Here is a 16,943-nt window from a genome sequence, read left to right on the forward strand (position 1 = left end):
ATTGAACTGGTTGTTCCATAGATAGCTTACACTCAACATTATCTTTTCCTCCAAACTCTTCCTTTTTCCTGACTTCTTTATTACTGCTGAGGGCATTACCATCCTCCCAGTCACCCAGGTTCAGAATCTAGGTGCTCCCCATGACTCCTCACTCTTACCCAAGACTGGGTTATTTTTATCACCATAACATCTCTTCCCTTCTCTCCTCAGACGATGTCATCACCCCAGTGCACGTCCTCAGCACCCAGTGCAGGAGACATGGACTATTGCAATAGTCTGCTGGTTGGCCTTACTGCCCCAAGGCTTTCCTCCACTGCCTTCCTAAAACGCAGTTCTGGCCATGTCACTCCTCCCCTCTCTTAGGAAATTCCAGTGGCTCCCCATCACCTCCAGGATCAAATGTAAAATCCTGTTTGATACGGAAAGCCCTTCCTCTCTTTCCAGTCTCCTTCCATATTATGCCCTCCAATAGTCTGTGATCCAGTGACCCTGGCCTCCTTGCAGAAGGTAGTTTATCTCCTGACTTGGGTCTTTTTCACTGGCTGTCATCCACATCTGGAATTCTTTTCATCTTTATCTTTTCCTCCTGCTTTCAACAGGAAGCCTTTCTTGATTCTCCTTAATTCTAATTAATTCTAATACCTTCCTTCTACTGATTATTAATTTGTCCTATGGATAGCTTCTTTATACACAGCTGTTTGCCTCCTGACTCCCCTGTTAGGCTGTAAAGCTCCTTTAGAGCCCAGGGAGGAACTGTCTCTTGCCTTTTTTTTTGATCCTTGGCAATAAGCACATAGTAGGGACTTAAATATATATTGACTAACTGACTTTTACAGAAGACCAGCACACCTATTTTTGTGGCTAGAACTTATCCCCTGACCTACCTCTCTGGGAACATGACCTGCCCACTTTGGTCTTTAGCGGCTTGTATGGACTGTGATGTGTACAGGGTCAGTCCCAAGGACCTCTGTGAATACAGAAATATGAGATGTGATTGGGGTGAGGGGAAGGGGTGACCCAGAAGAGAACCCTAGTAGATAAGAATATAAATCAAGGTTGGGGAACCTGCAGCCTCGAGGCTACATGCGGCCCTCTAAGTCCTCAAGTGTGGCCTTTTCACTGAATCCAAACTTCACAGAATAAATCCCCTTAATAAAAGGATTTTGTATATTAATACAATTTACAAATATATATTTATAAATATGTTTATATATTAATATAAAAATAACATATAAGAAAATCCTTAACAAAAATCCTGTGAAGTTTGTATTCAGTCAAAGGGCCACACTTGAGGACCCAGAGGACATGTGGCCTCAAGGCCGCAGATTCCCCACCCTTGGTTTAAATAAAGGGTTCTTAACTTTTCTGTGTGTATTATGGTAGTCCACTGAAGCCTATGGGTCTGTCTCTGAATGTTTTTAAATGCATAAAATAAAATACATAGGATTACAAAGGAACCCACTTCTATTGAAATACAATTATCAAAATATTTTAAAAGTTCCAAGTTGATTAAACACCTGATATCTATCCTCTATGGATTTCAGGTTAAGAACCCCAGGTTTTAAATGGCAAGATGCTTCCTCTCCTGACTCTCCATTGACCGTATCCTGCTTTTCCCTGATATATCAATCTCCTCTCAATAAACCAGATAGTTTCATTTTCAATAAAACTTTATTCAAAAACCTTGACAGTAGATCTAAAGTTATTTTTAGGGTTTGAAACTGAAAGGCAATGTGAGTTTGAGCTGCTAGGATTTCCCAGGGACTTCCCACCACCTTACCAAACCATCCAGGCATAGTGATACAACTCATAGAACACACCAACACCAACCACCAACCAGAAGGACATATAAGGAACAGTCAAAGGAAAGGAGGAGGAAGATGAGTGTAACAGATGCCAAGGGAACAGAACACTCCGCTTCTACAAGTCCAGTTTACAGCAGGTATCGAGCAAAGGCCTGCTCCATCTGTACCAGGAAGAACAGACATCAGTGAGTCTAACCTTCATTCCTTCTGGAAGAATCCCTCCTTATCCCAGAGACTCTACCCAATCCCAGATAGTGATACTACCTGGACTGTGATGAGATTCTTATGAGTATATCCAGGACCACAGTGCTCCTCCAAAAAATTTAGGGTCACCTGGAATTCAGGGGGTGGGGCCAGGCCCTTGCGGTATTGGGCTAGGCCTAATGGTAAGAGAGAAAGAAATTTGAGAGAGGAAGCAGTGGAGAGCAAGAGAGTGAGAATAGGATATGGGAGAGGAGTGAAGTGATGGAGGGAGGAAAGATAAGGAGAGAAAGAAAAAGGACAGAAAATAAGACACAATGAAAAGAGAAAAGGAGGGGGTGGGCAGGAATCAAAGAAAGGAAGACACACAGAAAGATGGCTAATGTGATCCCCTGGTCACCATGCCTCAGCCCAACCAGCCCAGAGTCTAACAGGATTGGGGAGTGAAGGGACACAGAGAAGCAGCAGTCACAGGTCCAGGAACTTGGGAAAGTGGGGCTAAGAATGACCACAGGACTGATAGCAGGGAGGAAGCAGGATTCTAAAAATTAGGACACTCCCAAGATGAGGGGGTAGTGGTCAGGGTCTTTAGAGGTAAGGCTGGGCTAGAGTAGAACAGTTCTCACCTTGGAAGAATTTGGCAGAATTAAAGACTTCCACACATATTTTGTCCTGTAGCAGATGGGGTCCAGGCCCGGACGGAGTGCAGGGACCAGTCCAGGAAATGGGAATGGTACAGAGGCGCTGCACAAAAAGACCTCGGGAATTGCTAGCTACCAAGATGCCACGGTCAAAGTGTTTCAGGAGGTTCTCTGTGGATAACTGGAGAGCTGGTTCAGAGAGTACACTGGCAGAAGGTAGCATCACCTGCTCTATGCTATTCTGGGTTCCTGAAGGTTTGGCTATGAGTCGGCAGTCAGGGCCATGTACCTCAGTCTTTCCAACCAAATGCCCACTGTAATGGAAGGTGAGCAAAAGGAAGCAATCTGGAGAGGGAAGGAAAATAAAATAAAGCACACTAGAGATGGATTCATACACTTAGGGAACTAAAATTTTTAAAGGTAACCTAGTCTAACCCCTGCATTTTATAGATAAGGAAGTCCAGAGAGGTTCAGTAAATTGACTGTTCATTCAAGAAACATTTATAAAATAACAGTAATATCCTCACAATTTTATAGAATTTTAAGGTTGAAAAAGTACTGTTATCCCCAAACACCTACCCTGTGTAGAATAGCCAAGCACTTTGGGGGAGAAAAAGAAGTTTGGCTAGGAGATATGCCTTGCCTTCACAGTCTCCTGGGGGATAAGACACAAATATCCATAGGGATAATACCCAGTTCTAGGTTAGAAGTGCATCAGAAAGATGCAAAACAAAGTGTTATGCAGTCATAAGGGGAAAAAGTCTTTCACCTACCAGTGAGGAGGAAAGACTTCTTTGAGGAGATGGCATTTGATTTGGGTTTTAATGAATAGACAAGACTTCAGCAGGTAAGGGAGAAAAGGGTTTGTGGATCAAGGGGCTAAGACATTTCAGACCTAGGGGGAAATAGCATGAGCAAAATGCAGAGCTGGGAGAGCAGGGGGCAGAGTCTTCCCTTTTGGCCAGAGAGTAGACTACAAGGAAAGGAGAGATATTTAATAAGTCTGGAAAATTGGGGTGAGTCAGACTGTGGAGGGAGGTACTTAAACACCCAGGACTGAAGTGTGAACTTTACTCAGTATGCAAAGAACCACTGAAGATCTTAAGAACGCCTCTTCTGGCCAAGATACAAAGGACGGACTGGAGGAAGGAGGCAGGGAAACTTGTTAGGAAGCCATTGCAAAAGTTCATATGGGTGGTAATGAGATGTTAGCAAATGGAAAAAGGAGAAGAGAACAGATGTGGGAGAGGCTTTAGGGTGGAGTCAAAAGCGTTTGGTAAATAACTGGACATGGGAACTGAAGGGAAGAGAACGGTAAAAAAAAATAATCCCAGATACAGTAGTTAAGACAGAAGGGTTTAGTATAGTGTCTGGAACACAGAAGATGCTTAATAAATGCTAGCTGACTGTCTTCTTTGTTTATGGTCTCTTTCAGACCCCTTCATGTTTCTCAAGAGGCTTTCCTCCTTTATCTCTACTACATGCCCTCCCTTGACAACTTCATCCACTCAAAAATTGTTCAACAGAGCAGAAGTAACTTCTCAGAAACCTCAAATCAAACCACACAGGGAATCACTTGGTTCTGGCTACAGAGATGTCTGGAGGGAAAGGCTAGAAGGGCTGTAAAAAGCAGATCAAAAGGAGGAGAGTGGGGGGGAGTCATGGAAGGGAAAGGCCATGTGCTCTAGGTCTATTTACCTGCATCTGAAAGGTAAGGTGACTGGTGGATTTCTCCATCAGCTGCTAAAGTGACATCAGTAGAGTCAGCAACTATGTAAGAGAAGAGGAGAAAGTTCTAGTAAGTAGACAGAGAGAATCAACCTAAGGGCAAGCTAGGAATTTCATTAAGATAATGGGATCGAAATTTAGAGCTGGAAGGAAACTTCGAGGTCCTATATGTAATCCAGCACCCTCCTTTTACAGAAGAGAAAGAGACTAACAGAGGTTAACTGACTTTTCTAAGGTCATACCGGCTGGCAGGATTAAGCTCACCAGATGAGATCAGTGAGTTCAGGGTGGTATGGCTGTAGGTTTAACATGGTTGGAAGGAGGAATGCAGCAGGGGAACTACCTTCATGGGGCTCAGGGCTGTTGCTGTTGCTTCCAATACCAGAATCATCCATGTTCTGAAAGCTGCTGCTGGGTCCCTCACTTGGAACCTAATGTCAAAGAATGGTTCCATCTGTAAGGAATACTCCCTCCCCTAAAACCTATGCTTTAAACCTGGGCAGACAAGCTCATGCCCTTCCCTGTACTCTTTCTCTTGGGACTCACCATGATTCCAAGGGTGTTCTGCAGTGAGGGCAGGTTAGGTATGCAACTCCGTTTACTCTCTACATTATCTTCTTCCTCTGAGGATAATAAAGTGTGTTTTCTCTTTGGCTGAAGTTTCTGGATAGCTTGTGGGGCTGTGGAAGCACCAGAGGAGTCAGGGCCAGGAGTGGGGATTAAGAATGGATCTGCATAGGGAAAAAATGCCAAGATGGGAGTAGATCTGGGAGCGAGAGGGTGAAAGGCAGCACTGGTGTCAGAAGACTTGGCTCTGCTACCTTGTGACCTGGGCAGGTCACTTCACACCTTTCTGAACAGTTTCCTCATCTGTTAAGATGAGTAGAATGGTATTTGTGTTACTGACCTCACAGGGTGTAAAGTACTCTGTAAACCTGAGTGCTATAAAAATGTAACTCTCATTATTACCTGAAGGTTCTGCCTTGGGGAAAGATGAATCAGACTCCCCAAATTCATTCCACCCTTCTCTCAGGGTGTGACTTATATTGTTTCCAAGGATGGGTACTGGGGAGCATGGGGGGCAGTAGTCACCAGGAAGGGTGCCAGAAGGCAGGAGCCGGTACACCTTGTAGGGCTCAGGCCCTTCCATGTGGCCTCTCTCTGGGACCTCCTCAAACTCAGGGCTCTTATTGAGGGCACACCGAAGGCGTGTCTTCCAGGCTGCAGGGTCAGCTTGGTCTCCTTCTCGATATTTCCCTTTGAATATTGCCCAGGCCTGAAGAAGAGGTGAAGGAAATGGGTATGATCACCAAGGTCCCCTGTCAACTTCGTGTATTTAACAACTTAACAGATTCACCCCCTTAAATGGAACATAGCTAATATGGAAAATACTCAGGTTTCCCCACTCAGCCAGATGTCAGAAAGGGCAATTTCCAGCTGTCCCTAACACTCAGAAAAGATCATGTCTAGGTCTTTCTGATCTTAGAAAACAAAGGTATCCATCCCTAGTCCAGGGCCCTCAGTTGTGTGGGGCTTAGAAAGGGGTCTGCAAACTCTTCTACCTTGAAGAAAGCGGCATCTTGTTCTTCTCTGAAATCCTGCTTGCCTGCATGCTTCCAGGGGATGCGGAACATGGTCTTGTCTGCATCATCCCAGCACACTCCTGGGAACTTCCCACTCTCCACCTGCTCCAGAACCCAGTTGCGAAGTTTACGCGTACTTCGAGCCCGGCCAGATGCCATCCTAGAGGGAACAACTGGAAACATCAGCCGAAAGAAGATGAGAACTTAAGAAATGTGAGAGAAATAGCAACGTGAACAACAACAAAGATGGAAATTTATAATTCGTGTTTATACAGTGCTATGATGGACAACCTGAAACCACAACCTTAACGGTGCCATTATCATCTCTGTTTTACAGATGAACAGATGGAGCCTGAGAGAAGTTAGGTGACTTGCCTAGGGTCACACAGGTCTTAAGGCAAGATGTGAACTGAGCCCCAATCTTCCTGATCCCAAGTTGAGCACTCCTATTTATTATACATGCTCCTAATAATAGGAGATCCCAGGCTTACAAGTTAATTTTGTTTAAGCTAGAGCTTTATTGTTATTTTGGGATTAATAGGTTGTCAAATGGGTTATGACACTTGCCCCTTCACCAGTACAGAAGTCAGTCCTTAACCGGACTGAGGAATAAGGCAGAATAGCCGCCCTTACACTCCTGGGTGCCTGTGTCCCGCGGTCATTCCCACCAAACAGACAAGGGGGGCCATGTGGGTGCCACAACCTTTTTTACAAGTTAATTCCTATCCCCAACCCAGCTCTGTCCCTGCCAGCTGTTTCCTTACTCCTTTCCACCTCTTTTCATGCTACAAACCTCTGCTGAGGACTGAGCTATGCCAAGTTCACCATGGACAGAAATCACGGAAAACTGTTCTTAGTCCCAAACCAGGTCAGTCTATTAGGGACAAAACTCAGGTCTACATCTTTGTCAGGCCTTTTCACGTCACTCCTCGTGGGTCACAAGAACCAACACACTGTCTTTTCTCCACTCAGTTTCTAACCTGGATGGACTAACCCAACCCAGAGTAGAGCCCGGACTGCAGGAGCCCTGGCCTGGCCCTCGCTCTCCCCGGCCTCAGTTTCTAACCCGGACAGACTAACCCAGCCCAGGGTAGAGCCCGGGATGCAGGAGCCCTGGGCCGGCCCTCGCTCTCCCCGGCCTCAGTTTCTAACCCGGACAGACTAACCCAGCCCTGGGCCGGCCCTCGCTCTCCCCCGCCTCAGTTTCTAACCTGGACAGACTAACCCAGCCCTGGGCCGGCCCTCGCTCTCCCTGGCCTGGCCCTCGCTCTCCCCCGCCTCAGTTTCTAACCCGGACAGACTAACCCAGCCCAGGGTAGAGCCCGGGATGCAGGAGCCCTGGGCCGGCCCTCGCTCTCCCCCGCCTCAGTTTCTAACCTGGACAGACTAACCCAGCCCTGGGCCAGCCCTCGCTCTCCCTGGCCTGGCCCTCGCTCTCCCCCGCCTCAGTTTCTAACCCGGACAGACTAACCCAGCCCAGGGTAGAGCCCGGGCTGCAGGAGCCCTGGGCCGGCCCTCGCTCTCCCTGGCCTGGCCCTCGGTCTCCCCGGCCTCAGTTTCTAACCCGGACAGACTAACCCAGCCCAGGGTAGAGCCCGGGATGCAGGAGCCCTGGGCCGGCCCTCGGTCTCCCCGGCCTCAGTTTCTAACCTGGACAGACTAACCCAGCCCAGGGTAGAGCCCGGGCTGCAGGAGCCCTGGGCCGGCCCTCGCTCTCCCCGGCCTCAGTTTCTAACCTGGACTAACCCAGCCCAGGGTAGAGCCCGGGCTGCAGGAGCCCTGGGCCGGCCCTCGCTCTCCCTGGCCTCAGTTTCCTTACACTGCCTCTTCCTCATTCTCCACGCCTCTCCAGGGTCCCTCGTTCTCTGCTCTCCGAGGTACCTAAGCAGCCCCGTAGCTGGCCATCTCAGGACCCTCGTCTTCACATGGGCACCCAGCTGCCCCTCCGAGCCAGGGGAGGGAGAGGGGGCGGGGCCACACCCCAAGTGGGCAGCAAAAAAACAAGGCCCTTGGTATCTCCCTCCCCGGCAATGACCTTCTCTTGGTCCGAAGCCCGGCCTTGACCTCTCGGAGCCTGATCCTCCCGCCCGGCCAAGGGGAACTTGGCCTGCCCCCTCCCCTCCTCTGCCCTGCCCCTCCCCCCTCCCCTCCTCTGGAGGCGGCGCCCCTTCCCGGGGCATCTGGGTGTCCAGCCACTTTCGGGCCGTCTCCTCCAGAGGCCGGAGCCACGATCGGAGCACCGAGCCCTCCCTTACCTGTGCCGGCAGTCAGGTGCGTGGGTCAGGATGAACACGACAGGCAGGGGCAGCAGGGCTCGGACCTCTCTCTCTCTCTCTCCTCCCCTTCCTACTGCCCAGTTTCACTTCCTTCTGGCACAGCCTTTTCCACGAAATCACGTGGGCTAGAGCCGCAGGGCCCCCGGCCACCACCAGGGGGCGCATCAGCCTGAACCTGAACTGGCCGGGCGCTGCAGGAGCCCGGACCTGGGCAGGGCCTGCTAGTGGATGGGCGGGGCCTGCGCGCAGAGGGGCGGGGCCCTGGGCAGGAGCTGGTCAGGCTGCCAGGCACAGCGAGGAAGGCGCTGCCAGCTTTCCTGAATGCCCCCTCGTGCATCCTGGGCTTCTCTGTTTCTGGTCCCCCACCGTGGTATCTAGCACTGTGCTGCTAGGCACTGAGCAAGCCCTTGAGAGGGCTGGAAAATAGGGTCTGGGCGCTGGAGAAGGAGGGGCCATTGGGCATTTTCCCATGTTCTAAGCCCTGAGCTTCAAGTGGGGGGATGGGGAGAGGTCACCCCAAAGCTCCTCCACGTTCTCTGTGGCCCACCCTTCCTCTACCCCTCAGTCCCCAGGGGCCCTGGGCTGGAGGGGACCAATAAGACGGACCACCAAGGAGGTTGGGAGTGGAGACACCTTTATTGGTGCTGGAGTTTCTGTGGGAGTCCAGAGGAAATGGGAACTGGCAGGGCACAGGGGCCTTCCTGAGGGCCCCAGCCCCTGCAGTGGAGGGGCACAGGGACCTTCCTGAGGGCCCCAGCCCCAGCTACTTCTTCCTTCGGGGGATGTTCTGCCCCAGAGGCACCTCTTCTAGCAGCTTCTGCAGGAGGAAATAGAAAAGTGGGTTAAAGCCAGGTATTTAGGGACTTCAGGCTGGCCAAGGGGAGCCTTGGAGGTCAAAATATCTGAGAAGGCGTCCACTGTCTTCACCTGTAGCAATCGAGCCCGATAGGTGGAGGCATCCTCTCCTGCTATTGGCTGAGGCCGGACATGCAGATAGCGCTGAGTGGCTGTCTCCAGCTCCTCCACCTCATACAGTATTGCTGGGTCCAGTGAATGGGCATTGATGAGGCTCACCAGGTACTCCTTGTAGTGCGCCCTGAGTGGTGGGACAAGCAGAGAGGGTATTGTGTGTACTTCTGGGAACCCCTCACCATCCAGAGATCATCAGACCCCACGCTTACTGCCCAGACTCCCTCCTCAATGTGCATATCCCAGCACCCATTCTTTGAGGTATCAGTGTACAAGTCACAGTGCCTTCTTGAAAGAGGCTCTTTCCCAGCCTGGTACTTACTGGCAGAGTCCAGCATACCCAGTTGGGGTCTCCTTTCCACAAGCTTCATCCTTGAGCCCACCTGTAACCTCTTTCTGTTCCATCACACGGCAGCCACCTGAGGAGACAGAAGGGTCGACAATGTCTGTACAGAAGGTGTGTGCCCCTAAAGCATAACAGATGTATTATTCAAGTCCTCCAAAGGGAGGGGCAGCTTCCAGTGTGGGTGACAAGAACGCATTATCCTCCAGAATTATCAACTCTATCCCAGGAGGAGCCTAGGAGTGCAGCCATCTACACCTTAACTCCAGCTCAGTAGAAGAAACTGTTGTCCTAGGATACTTAATTTTGCATTTAATTGCATATTGTCTTGTGACATCTTGACTGCTAATTAAATTTTAGTTAATGCATGTTGTTTTTTTTCAGATAAAAACTCCCAGAGGACAGAGCTTTTGTTTGATTACTTCTTTGTAGTGGCCACAGTGCCTGGGACAACACCTTGCAGATAACAGACAATTAATATTAGTGAATGAATTAATGAACCATCAAAGGGTTTTATGGGATTACTTCCCTCCTTACCCTCACCCTACAGGCATAGTGGAACTGTGGGACATCACCCACATCTCTGCCCCTTCTCCACTGAAGAAGCTTTCTCCTGTCAGTGGAGTTACAACTGGGAGTTGTTAGGGGATCCAGGATAAAAAGTTCTCACCTCCAGGTGCTGCCCGAGTTCCAGCTGGAGGTTCTGTATTGAAAGTAATGCCGTTGTCCTAGGGAGGGACAGACAGGTGAGTGTTCTAGCTAGCTCCCATTTCTTGCTTTAGATTATCTCCCCTGACCTTCACAATACTTCATGAAGGGAATCCCTGAGACGCTAGGACCCCCATAACCTCTCTAATACCCTGAAATCTTTCCTGACAAGGCCCTCTCGTTCTAGCCTTGGAGGCCTCTGACCTGTAACAACTTCTGAAGACGGAGAGCATCCCAGTCTCGAAGGTAGAAGAGACAGTCTCGAGGATGATGGCCATGCAGTGATTTTTTCACCCGGCAGTTGGGATCTGGACATTTCTGAAGGAAACCCAAGTAGGGGAAAGAGAGTAGATTGGAGAAGGTATTGGGTTCTGGCCTCTCAGTGACCCCCTTCATAAGGTGTAGGATGATGGTGGGAAACTGGAGGACCTGAAGTAAGGAGTGGAAGGAGCCACACACTAGAGAATGGGGAGATGCTCAACAGCACAATGCCCCTTCTACTCCTTCCATCCCACTTTCTCCATATCCTCCACCACTTTGTCCTAATGACTTGTCATTCAAACCCAAGTGTGGTCTGGTCACATTCCCCATCCCAAACCAGTGCCCTCCTCCCACCTCAAACATACGTTCTTGGCATAGAAGGCACTGTAGCAGCCACTGCAGAACTGATGGCGGCACTGGGTGCAATGGAAATGCATACATCCACCCCGGGCCAGAGCGTAGGAGAACTTACACTTGGGACAGTCTATGAGGAGAAACAGGGTGGGGAGCGTCAGCTGGCTCACAGCAAGGAGCTCCTCCATCCTGACCTTTCTTGACAGGAGTTAAGATTGGCAAAGATGGATGCAAGGCTTGTAGGGCACAGAGCGCATTGAGGAAGGAAGGCACCAGAAGAGGGCCTCACCAATGCCGTTCTCCTGTAGGTACATGGCCAAGCCCTGGGCCTGGTACTCAGGGTCGTTGGCGCGTTTCCAGCTCTGGAAGTCCTCACAGCTCCGGCCCTGGTGTTGTTCTTCCCACTGCAGGAGGGAAGCCAAGTGCTTCAGGCTAGAGATTTCCCCACAATCCCATGCTCCTGTTCTTGCTACAGGTCACCCCGTTGTTCCAGACCCCCTCTTTGCACCCAGTTCCCACCTCATCCACGATTTGTTCCCCTTTACCTGACGCTTGCAGCGAACACAGAAAGTCTGGTGACACTGGGGACACGTGGCCTCTAACTGCTCTCGTTCATAGATGAAGCCAAAGGAACACTGGTTGGGACAGAAAACAAATACTGCCATGATATATACCTTTTTTCCATCCTCTCTGTCAAGTAGTCTTTTCCCAATTTCTCTGTGCTCCTTGGCTTATCTCCTCACCATCTCACCTGAGTGCACCACAAGAACTTGGGGTCACGCATAAGCACACGCTCTGTCAGTTTCTTGTGGAACAATGCATAGGCATCAGGATCCAGGCTCTCCCGCAACTAGGAGGACATGAAGAGGCAGGTGGAAAGGGTCCCCAACCACCTGGAACCCTGGATCCCTTTAGCTCCATGGTGTTCACTTTGGATTCTCTTGGTACCTGGATGTCCAGGGTAGAGAAGTAGCTGACCAGCTGGGTCTCATCAGTCAGGTCAGGGCGTCCACAGGCTGGACACACCATATCTGTGATGTGCTTCTCCTTTAGGGCAATGGTGAAGTGTTGCCGGAAGCAGTCTGGACAGATGGTGCACTCACAGGAGGTCAGTGACTGCATCTGGGGCAGGAGAAGGGAAAGTCATGTCAGGAGCCAATAAGGAGTAGGAAAAGGGATGAGGTGCTTAGGATCAGGTGTAGAATGATCAGGTGAATAGTGGCTGAAAAGACATCCAGCTCACTGCATCTGGGATGGAAAGACACAGCAAAGATTCCTTTTAATTGATGAATAAAAAAATAGCTTGATGATCTTCTAGGAATAGTCAGGTTGGGCTGAAGTGGGGTTAAGGGGTCTCATTTCCTAGGAAAAGGTACACGAGCTGGCAGTGCAAGGGGCCATTGCTCAGCCAAGACTAAGGAAAGGTTACCCGGTTTCGGGGAAGGGCCCAGCTACAGACAGCACATTCTTGGGCAAGTAGTCGGCGCAGGAAGGCCCGGTCAGGACTATGTCGAACTGCCTCCACCACATCTACCAGTTCATAGTTCCTCGGCGTCTCCTGAAGCAGTGAAAGTGCCAGCTCTGCCCGGCCCCAGCTCGGTAAAGTGTATACTGCCAATAGCCGTCGTATCAGACTCTGGGATGTGAGGGTACGGATGAACATCTGTCAGAATATCCCCACCTGGCCTGGCCTTTTCCAAGGTTACAACTTCATTGCTTTTCCTGCTTTCCCAGGAATTGTCTCAACAAATACCTGCTTATCAGGCCCATCCCAGGAAGGGTTAGGTTCAGGGGCCTCCCAGAGGCGCTGGTGGAAGGGTTCTAGGCGTTGTCGCTGTAGCTCTGTAAGGGCTCGCTCCACATGTCCACCATGCTGATAGAGTGCTTGCAATGCTCCCTCTTCTCGCCCAAATCCTAGCACCTCTAACTCCCGAACCTGGTAATTACAGGAATAAAGGAGAAAGTCCAAAGTCAGAAGCATATGCTGAAGCTCTAAATTCGAAGGTCTACCTCCCTCAGTTCTTTATATTCAACCTTCCTTTACGTATCCAGTTCAGTCCAGTACCTGTTCTTAGACCCGCATCCTGCCGCCCTTTATTAACACTGCTAGGTACCAATTTATCCTCTGCTCTGTCCCTCACCTTCCTTCGCCTGGCTCGAACACACTCCTCCACAGCCTCATCCAGGTTGCCATGACGATCAAGCCAGGCTTGCTTGGCTTCTTGGCAGGAGAATGCACCTAGACTGGGGTCCTGCCGGCCTGCCATCTCTGCCACCATCTCCAGCACGTAGGGCAGCTCTGACCGAAGCCACTGCAGAGGTACCTCAGTGCCTGAGTATTGAAGCGCTGAAAATATCTCCTCTGGGCATGCACCTTCTGCTTCCCCTGCCTGGGGACACACCCCCCAGTGGCGGGGTGGCTTCATTAAGACATAGATAAGGAAAGACATTCTTTACCCCTCTCACCCCATCAGAAAAGAGCTCTAACTAGTGTGGAGCATTCTAGAACCTATCCCCTCCTCCACCTCATACTTGGAAGTTGGCTCCCCTTTCTCAAGTCTTCATCTCCCACCCCAAACTTACTCGGATCATTGACACCAATCGCAGCCCATCCTCTCGCATCTTGTCCTGGCGCTGCTGTTCAGGATCTCCCCTGAGGGTGGGCAGAGGAGTACTTAGGGGCCGTGTAGACACAGGCTTGAAGCAGACACTGGCTCGGGCTCCGTCTCCCAGAGAGCTAGTGGGGATCCAGGAGGGAAGAGATGGTGGAGTAGGGCTACTGGTCCGGTTGCACATGGTACACACCCAGCCTGGGCCAGAGTTTCGGAACGTACAGTGAACACAGTGCCAGTCACCAGCCTAGAGGAAGTAGACTGGGATAGTCATTACCACTGAAAGGTTCACCCTTTGGATCAACTTCCTAAGAGCAGAGAGCCAAGGCTGGGAGGTCAGGGAAGAAAAAATCGTGGGAACGCAAGAAGATGGAAATGGGGAAAAAAGACGTTTGGGGGGAGAACCAAAGAAAACAAAGATCTGGGAGAGCGACAGGCAGTCTAATTTGGGGGAGAGGCTAGAATTCTCATTACCTCCAGAGCAGGCAGGCAGACACCAGTGTCTCGGACATCCCCTAAAAGGCTGGGGGGATGAGCCAGCCGAGGCCGCTCACAAATGGCACATAGCACTGTAGCAGCCTCGTTCTCAAAGGTGCAGCTCTGACAGGCCCAGCGTCCCCGCTGTGGCCCACTCCCTGATCCTCCAGCTTGAGGGCTCTCCATCCCTTGCCCTACCCCCTTGCACCCTCGGGGCCGGTCACAGGCTACACATAGCACTGCTCGGGCCTCATTTTGCATGGCACACGCTGCACAGTGCCAAGGTGGGCGAGTGCTAGGTGGCTCCGGGGCTGGACTTGACCAAGAAGGAAGAGAGCTGTCCCCAAAGGTAGGTGGAGAGGTGAGCAGGGGCCGTGGTGGGGCTAGGTTTGACAAGCTGTAACAAAGACACAGGGCTATCCTAAATACACAAGTACTTAAATTCTGCACTCTTGAGCATTTTAAATTTTCTTGGCACGTCCCCCCCACTCATCTCTACCTTAAATTGCCTCCCCCGCCTCTGAATCAAGAAGGGGAAGGAGCCTCTTACCTGGAGCTAAGGTTGGAGGCTGGGTGGTTCCCGAGCACGCGCTGTCGGAGGTGATGGGTACGGGACGGGTGTCGGTGGAAAAGGCAGTCACAGGCTGGGCAAAGAGCATGACCACAAGTTGGGCAATGCAGTGTGCCTGGGACAGAGCCACATAAAAAGCAGGAGCCTGGCGTGGTGCCTGGACAAGAGAAGAGGAATCACACATTATCTTGAGAACACTATTTCCTCTGGATTACATGCATAAATTTATATAAGCTTTAAACCAGTGTATGTTCTGGAATATGACCAGGCTCGAGGAATCAGGGTTATCTCTTTAAGGAAAGAGAAACAAGGACTGAAAGAATTGCATGTGCATAGAGTGAGATTTCACAAGTCTCCATCACTTTGATACCACACTTGAGTGACTCCCTCCTCCAAACAAGCAGCAGTACCTTGAACCTGGGGAGCAGGAAGAGAACTGGAAGTGGTCTCTCTTAGTGGAGAAACTGGTTCAAAGAGCAGCACCTGAGGAAGGAAGGGTAATGTTTAGAGGCTTGAATGGAACACACAGTCCTCATTTCCCTAGCTTCCTTTTCTCACCCATTTCCCCATGGTACTAAGGAACCCCTTCCTCCTTACCTGACCACTAGATCCCTCTTTTAGCAGCTGTTCCAGTGCCTCTGGCCGTGGGTGGGATTTCTGCAGCCAGAATAAATGGAGCACAGTCAGAACCTCCACCATGCTAGGAACCTGGTCCCTATCCACTCTCAGGGAAGGGGAAGAAAGAGGGACAATGCTCCACGCTTGGGATTCAGCTGGGCCCATATTTATAAGGTGGTTTCAGGTTAGGCTAAGTCCCTGAGGTCAGAATTTCTAAGTCCTGCTTATGAGGACAAGGTCTTACATCCAGGAAAAGGGTGAGCTCAGTCCGCAGCAGTAAGACGTCCATAGTGACGGTAGCCACACGATGCCCATCTGGCTCCTCTTGCTCCTCAGGGAAGCTTAGGCCATCTGGCTGCTGTTCTGTGTATCCATAAAGTCGAAGGACCTCCCGGCCACCCTGCCAGGAACCCCCAGTCATTGCCTGCTTGTGAACCACTCCCTCCCACTTCTCTTTCCACTGACACCTCCTTACTCCTTACACAGACCCCAAGGTAATTTGACATTCTTATTCCATCCCCATGACTATCCTTTCTTCACACTGCCATCCTTGTCACAGGACAGATTATCCCTAGCACAGGTCTAGCTTCCGACCCAGCCCAAACCTTCTAGCTCAATTCCAGTTACCTCGGCATCTGATTCCCTTGTGTGCATCTTCCCGGTCCCTTCAAATCTCACCTGCACAGCATCCACAGTGCTTCTGAAGACAGGGTTATTGAACTTGACCCCACGCCAATAGCGTGGTCTTTGTGGACTAAGTAGGTTCCGGCCATATTTCTCCAGGATGTTCAGCGCGGTGGACAAACGGCCCAAGTACTGGCTGGGCTGCAAAGGCAGGGTGGAAGGACTTGAATTAAAATATCCGAGCGCCAGCTTCCAGATCCCCCGTCCGCTCCGGAGCCCCTCACTGCCCGCTTCGTTCCTCCAGGCGTGGACCACGTCTGCTCCTCTCTCCGGGTCCTCCTCCTGAACATCCCGCTAAGGACACTGCGCACTCACCTCTCCCTGGGCATTGCTGCAGACCAGGCGGGCGGCACCCAGCCGGGGGTAGCGGGTGGCCAGGGGCAGGGAGTTGTCCAGCAGTCCGAGCAGCTGCTCTGGGGAAAACGTCTGTCCAGGATCCCTCCTCAGGGCGTCCACGAGCTCTTCGCGGGCAGCTAGGTAGACCCGCTCCTCTTCCCGCAGCCCTTCCCCTGACATCCTGGGGGGAGGCGCGAGGGGGCTGGCTCAGGTGGGGGACCGGAGAGGGCTCCCCTGCTGGGGCCGCGGCCAGCTCAGCCCCCTCCGTCCCTCCTTCCCCATCCCCGATGCGGACAGCCGGGGGCCCCCCTTGTGCCGGCTTCTCCGCCCAGTCCGGGCTGCGGGCACCGGGCAGCTCCCGAGGAAGGGGGAGGGGCGGGGACTCGGCACAGCTGGGTCCGGGGTGGGGGCAGGGATTGCGCCCGCTGAGTCCGGGGTGACCTGGCTGGCCGCCTGGCACGCACTGACCTCCCTTCGTCCTCCGTCCCCAGAGGATCCTCGAGCCCGGCTGGGCTCCCCGCTCCCTCCGCCCCCCGCCGCGGCCGGAGGCGACCCCCTCCTTCCCGGACCAACCGGCTCGCCTCTCTCCGGCTCCCCGGCTCACGCTGCAGCGGCAGGACGGCCGGGCAACACCCCGGCGGCTCGGCTCTCCCCCGCAGCCTGGCTCCCGGGCCTTTCGCTTTCTGGGTAGGGAACAGGAAGTCCCCGGGAAAGGGGAGGGACCTCGGCTTGTCGGACGGAAGCGGGCGAGGCCAAACTAGGAGGAGGTGGGAAGG

The 16,943-nt window shown here is 51.7% G+C and overlaps 2 protein-coding genes across 29 annotated transcripts; both read right to left on the reverse strand.

Annotated features, from left to right (window-relative positions):
• Positions 1-1,652: 1,652 nt before the first annotated feature.
• Positions 1,653-8,356, reverse strand: IRF9 (interferon regulatory factor 9). 25 transcript variants are annotated; one of them, XM_072623434.1, is made up of 9 exons: positions 8,214-8,356; positions 5,938-6,131; positions 5,468-5,651; positions 4,922-5,055; positions 4,719-4,806; positions 4,346-4,417; positions 2,633-2,992; positions 2,070-2,185; positions 1,653-1,966 (listed from the first exon to the last, which is right to left on the reverse strand). In XM_072623434.1, exons 2-9 carry the CDS (start codon positions 6,115-6,117, stop codon positions 1,934-1,936), a joined length of 1,167 nt encoding a protein of 388 aa, XP_072479535.1. In that variant the 5' UTR covers positions 6,118-6,131; positions 8,214-8,356; the 3' UTR covers positions 1,653-1,933. The 25 variants fall into 25 exon arrangements, with proteins under 25 accessions (XP_072479535.1, XP_072479531.1, XP_072479523.1 ...); XM_072623430.1 differs by having other exon boundaries at positions 4,922-5,106; XM_072623422.1 differs by having other exon boundaries at positions 5,345-5,651.
• A 495-nt stretch (positions 8,357-8,851) lies between these two features.
• On the reverse strand, positions 8,852-16,927 carry RNF31 (ring finger protein 31). Of its 4 annotated transcripts, none has more exons than XM_072623401.1 (22): positions 16,741-16,927; positions 16,147-16,348; positions 15,826-15,972; positions 15,392-15,547; positions 15,127-15,186; positions 14,940-15,012; positions 14,509-14,686; positions 13,956-14,355; positions 13,453-13,728; positions 13,011-13,289; positions 12,623-12,805; positions 12,299-12,505; positions 11,818-11,991; positions 11,621-11,719; positions 11,415-11,504; positions 11,159-11,273; positions 10,881-10,999; positions 10,459-10,572; positions 10,217-10,274; positions 9,526-9,622; positions 9,162-9,330; positions 8,852-9,051 (listed from the first exon to the last, which is right to left on the reverse strand). In XM_072623401.1, exons 2-22 carry the CDS (start codon positions 16,345-16,347, stop codon positions 8,998-9,000), a joined length of 3,249 nt encoding a protein of 1,082 aa, XP_072479502.1. In that variant the 5' UTR covers position 16,348; positions 16,741-16,927; the 3' UTR covers positions 8,852-8,997. The 4 variants fall into 4 exon arrangements, 3 of the variants coding, with proteins under 3 accessions (XP_072479502.1, XP_072479501.1, XP_072479503.1); XM_072623400.1 differs by having other exon boundaries at positions 13,011-13,259; positions 16,741-16,846; XM_072623402.1 differs by lacking the exon at positions 16,741-16,927 and adding an exon at positions 16,636-16,726.
• Positions 16,928-16,943: the final 16 nt, after the last annotated feature.

This window comes from Notamacropus eugenii, chromosome 7 (assembly GCF_028372415.1).
Source record: "Notamacropus eugenii isolate mMacEug1 chromosome 7, mMacEug1.pri_v2, whole genome shotgun sequence".
Classification (NCBI taxonomy): Eukaryota; Metazoa; Chordata; class Mammalia; order Diprotodontia; family Macropodidae; genus Notamacropus; species Notamacropus eugenii.

Coding starts and splice junctions, on each gene's coding strand:
- IRF9 (XM_072623415.1), bottom strand. CDS start 6,141: ATGTTTCCAGTTGTTCCCTCTAGGATGGCATCTGGCCGGGCTCGAAGT. Junction 4,418..4,718: donor CAGCCCTGAGCCCCATGAAG/GTAGTTCCCCTG, acceptor TCTCTTACATAG/TTGCTGACTCTACTGATGTC. Junction 1,967..2,069: donor AGAATCTCATCACAGTCCAG/GTAGTATCACTA, acceptor TTCCTGGTACAG/ATGGAGCAGGCCTTTGCTCG.
- RNF31 (XM_072623401.1), bottom strand. CDS start 16,347: ATGTCAGGGGAAGGGCTGCGGGAAGAGGAGCGGGTCTACCTAGCTGCC. Junction 15,548..15,825: donor GCACTGTGGATGCTGTGCAG/GTGAGATTTGAA, acceptor GGTTCCTGGCAG/GGTGGCCGGGAGGTCCTTCG. Junction 13,729..13,955: donor TCTGCCTGCCTGCTCTGGAG/GTAATGAGAATT, acceptor TACTTCCTCTAG/GCTGGTGACTGGCACTGTGT.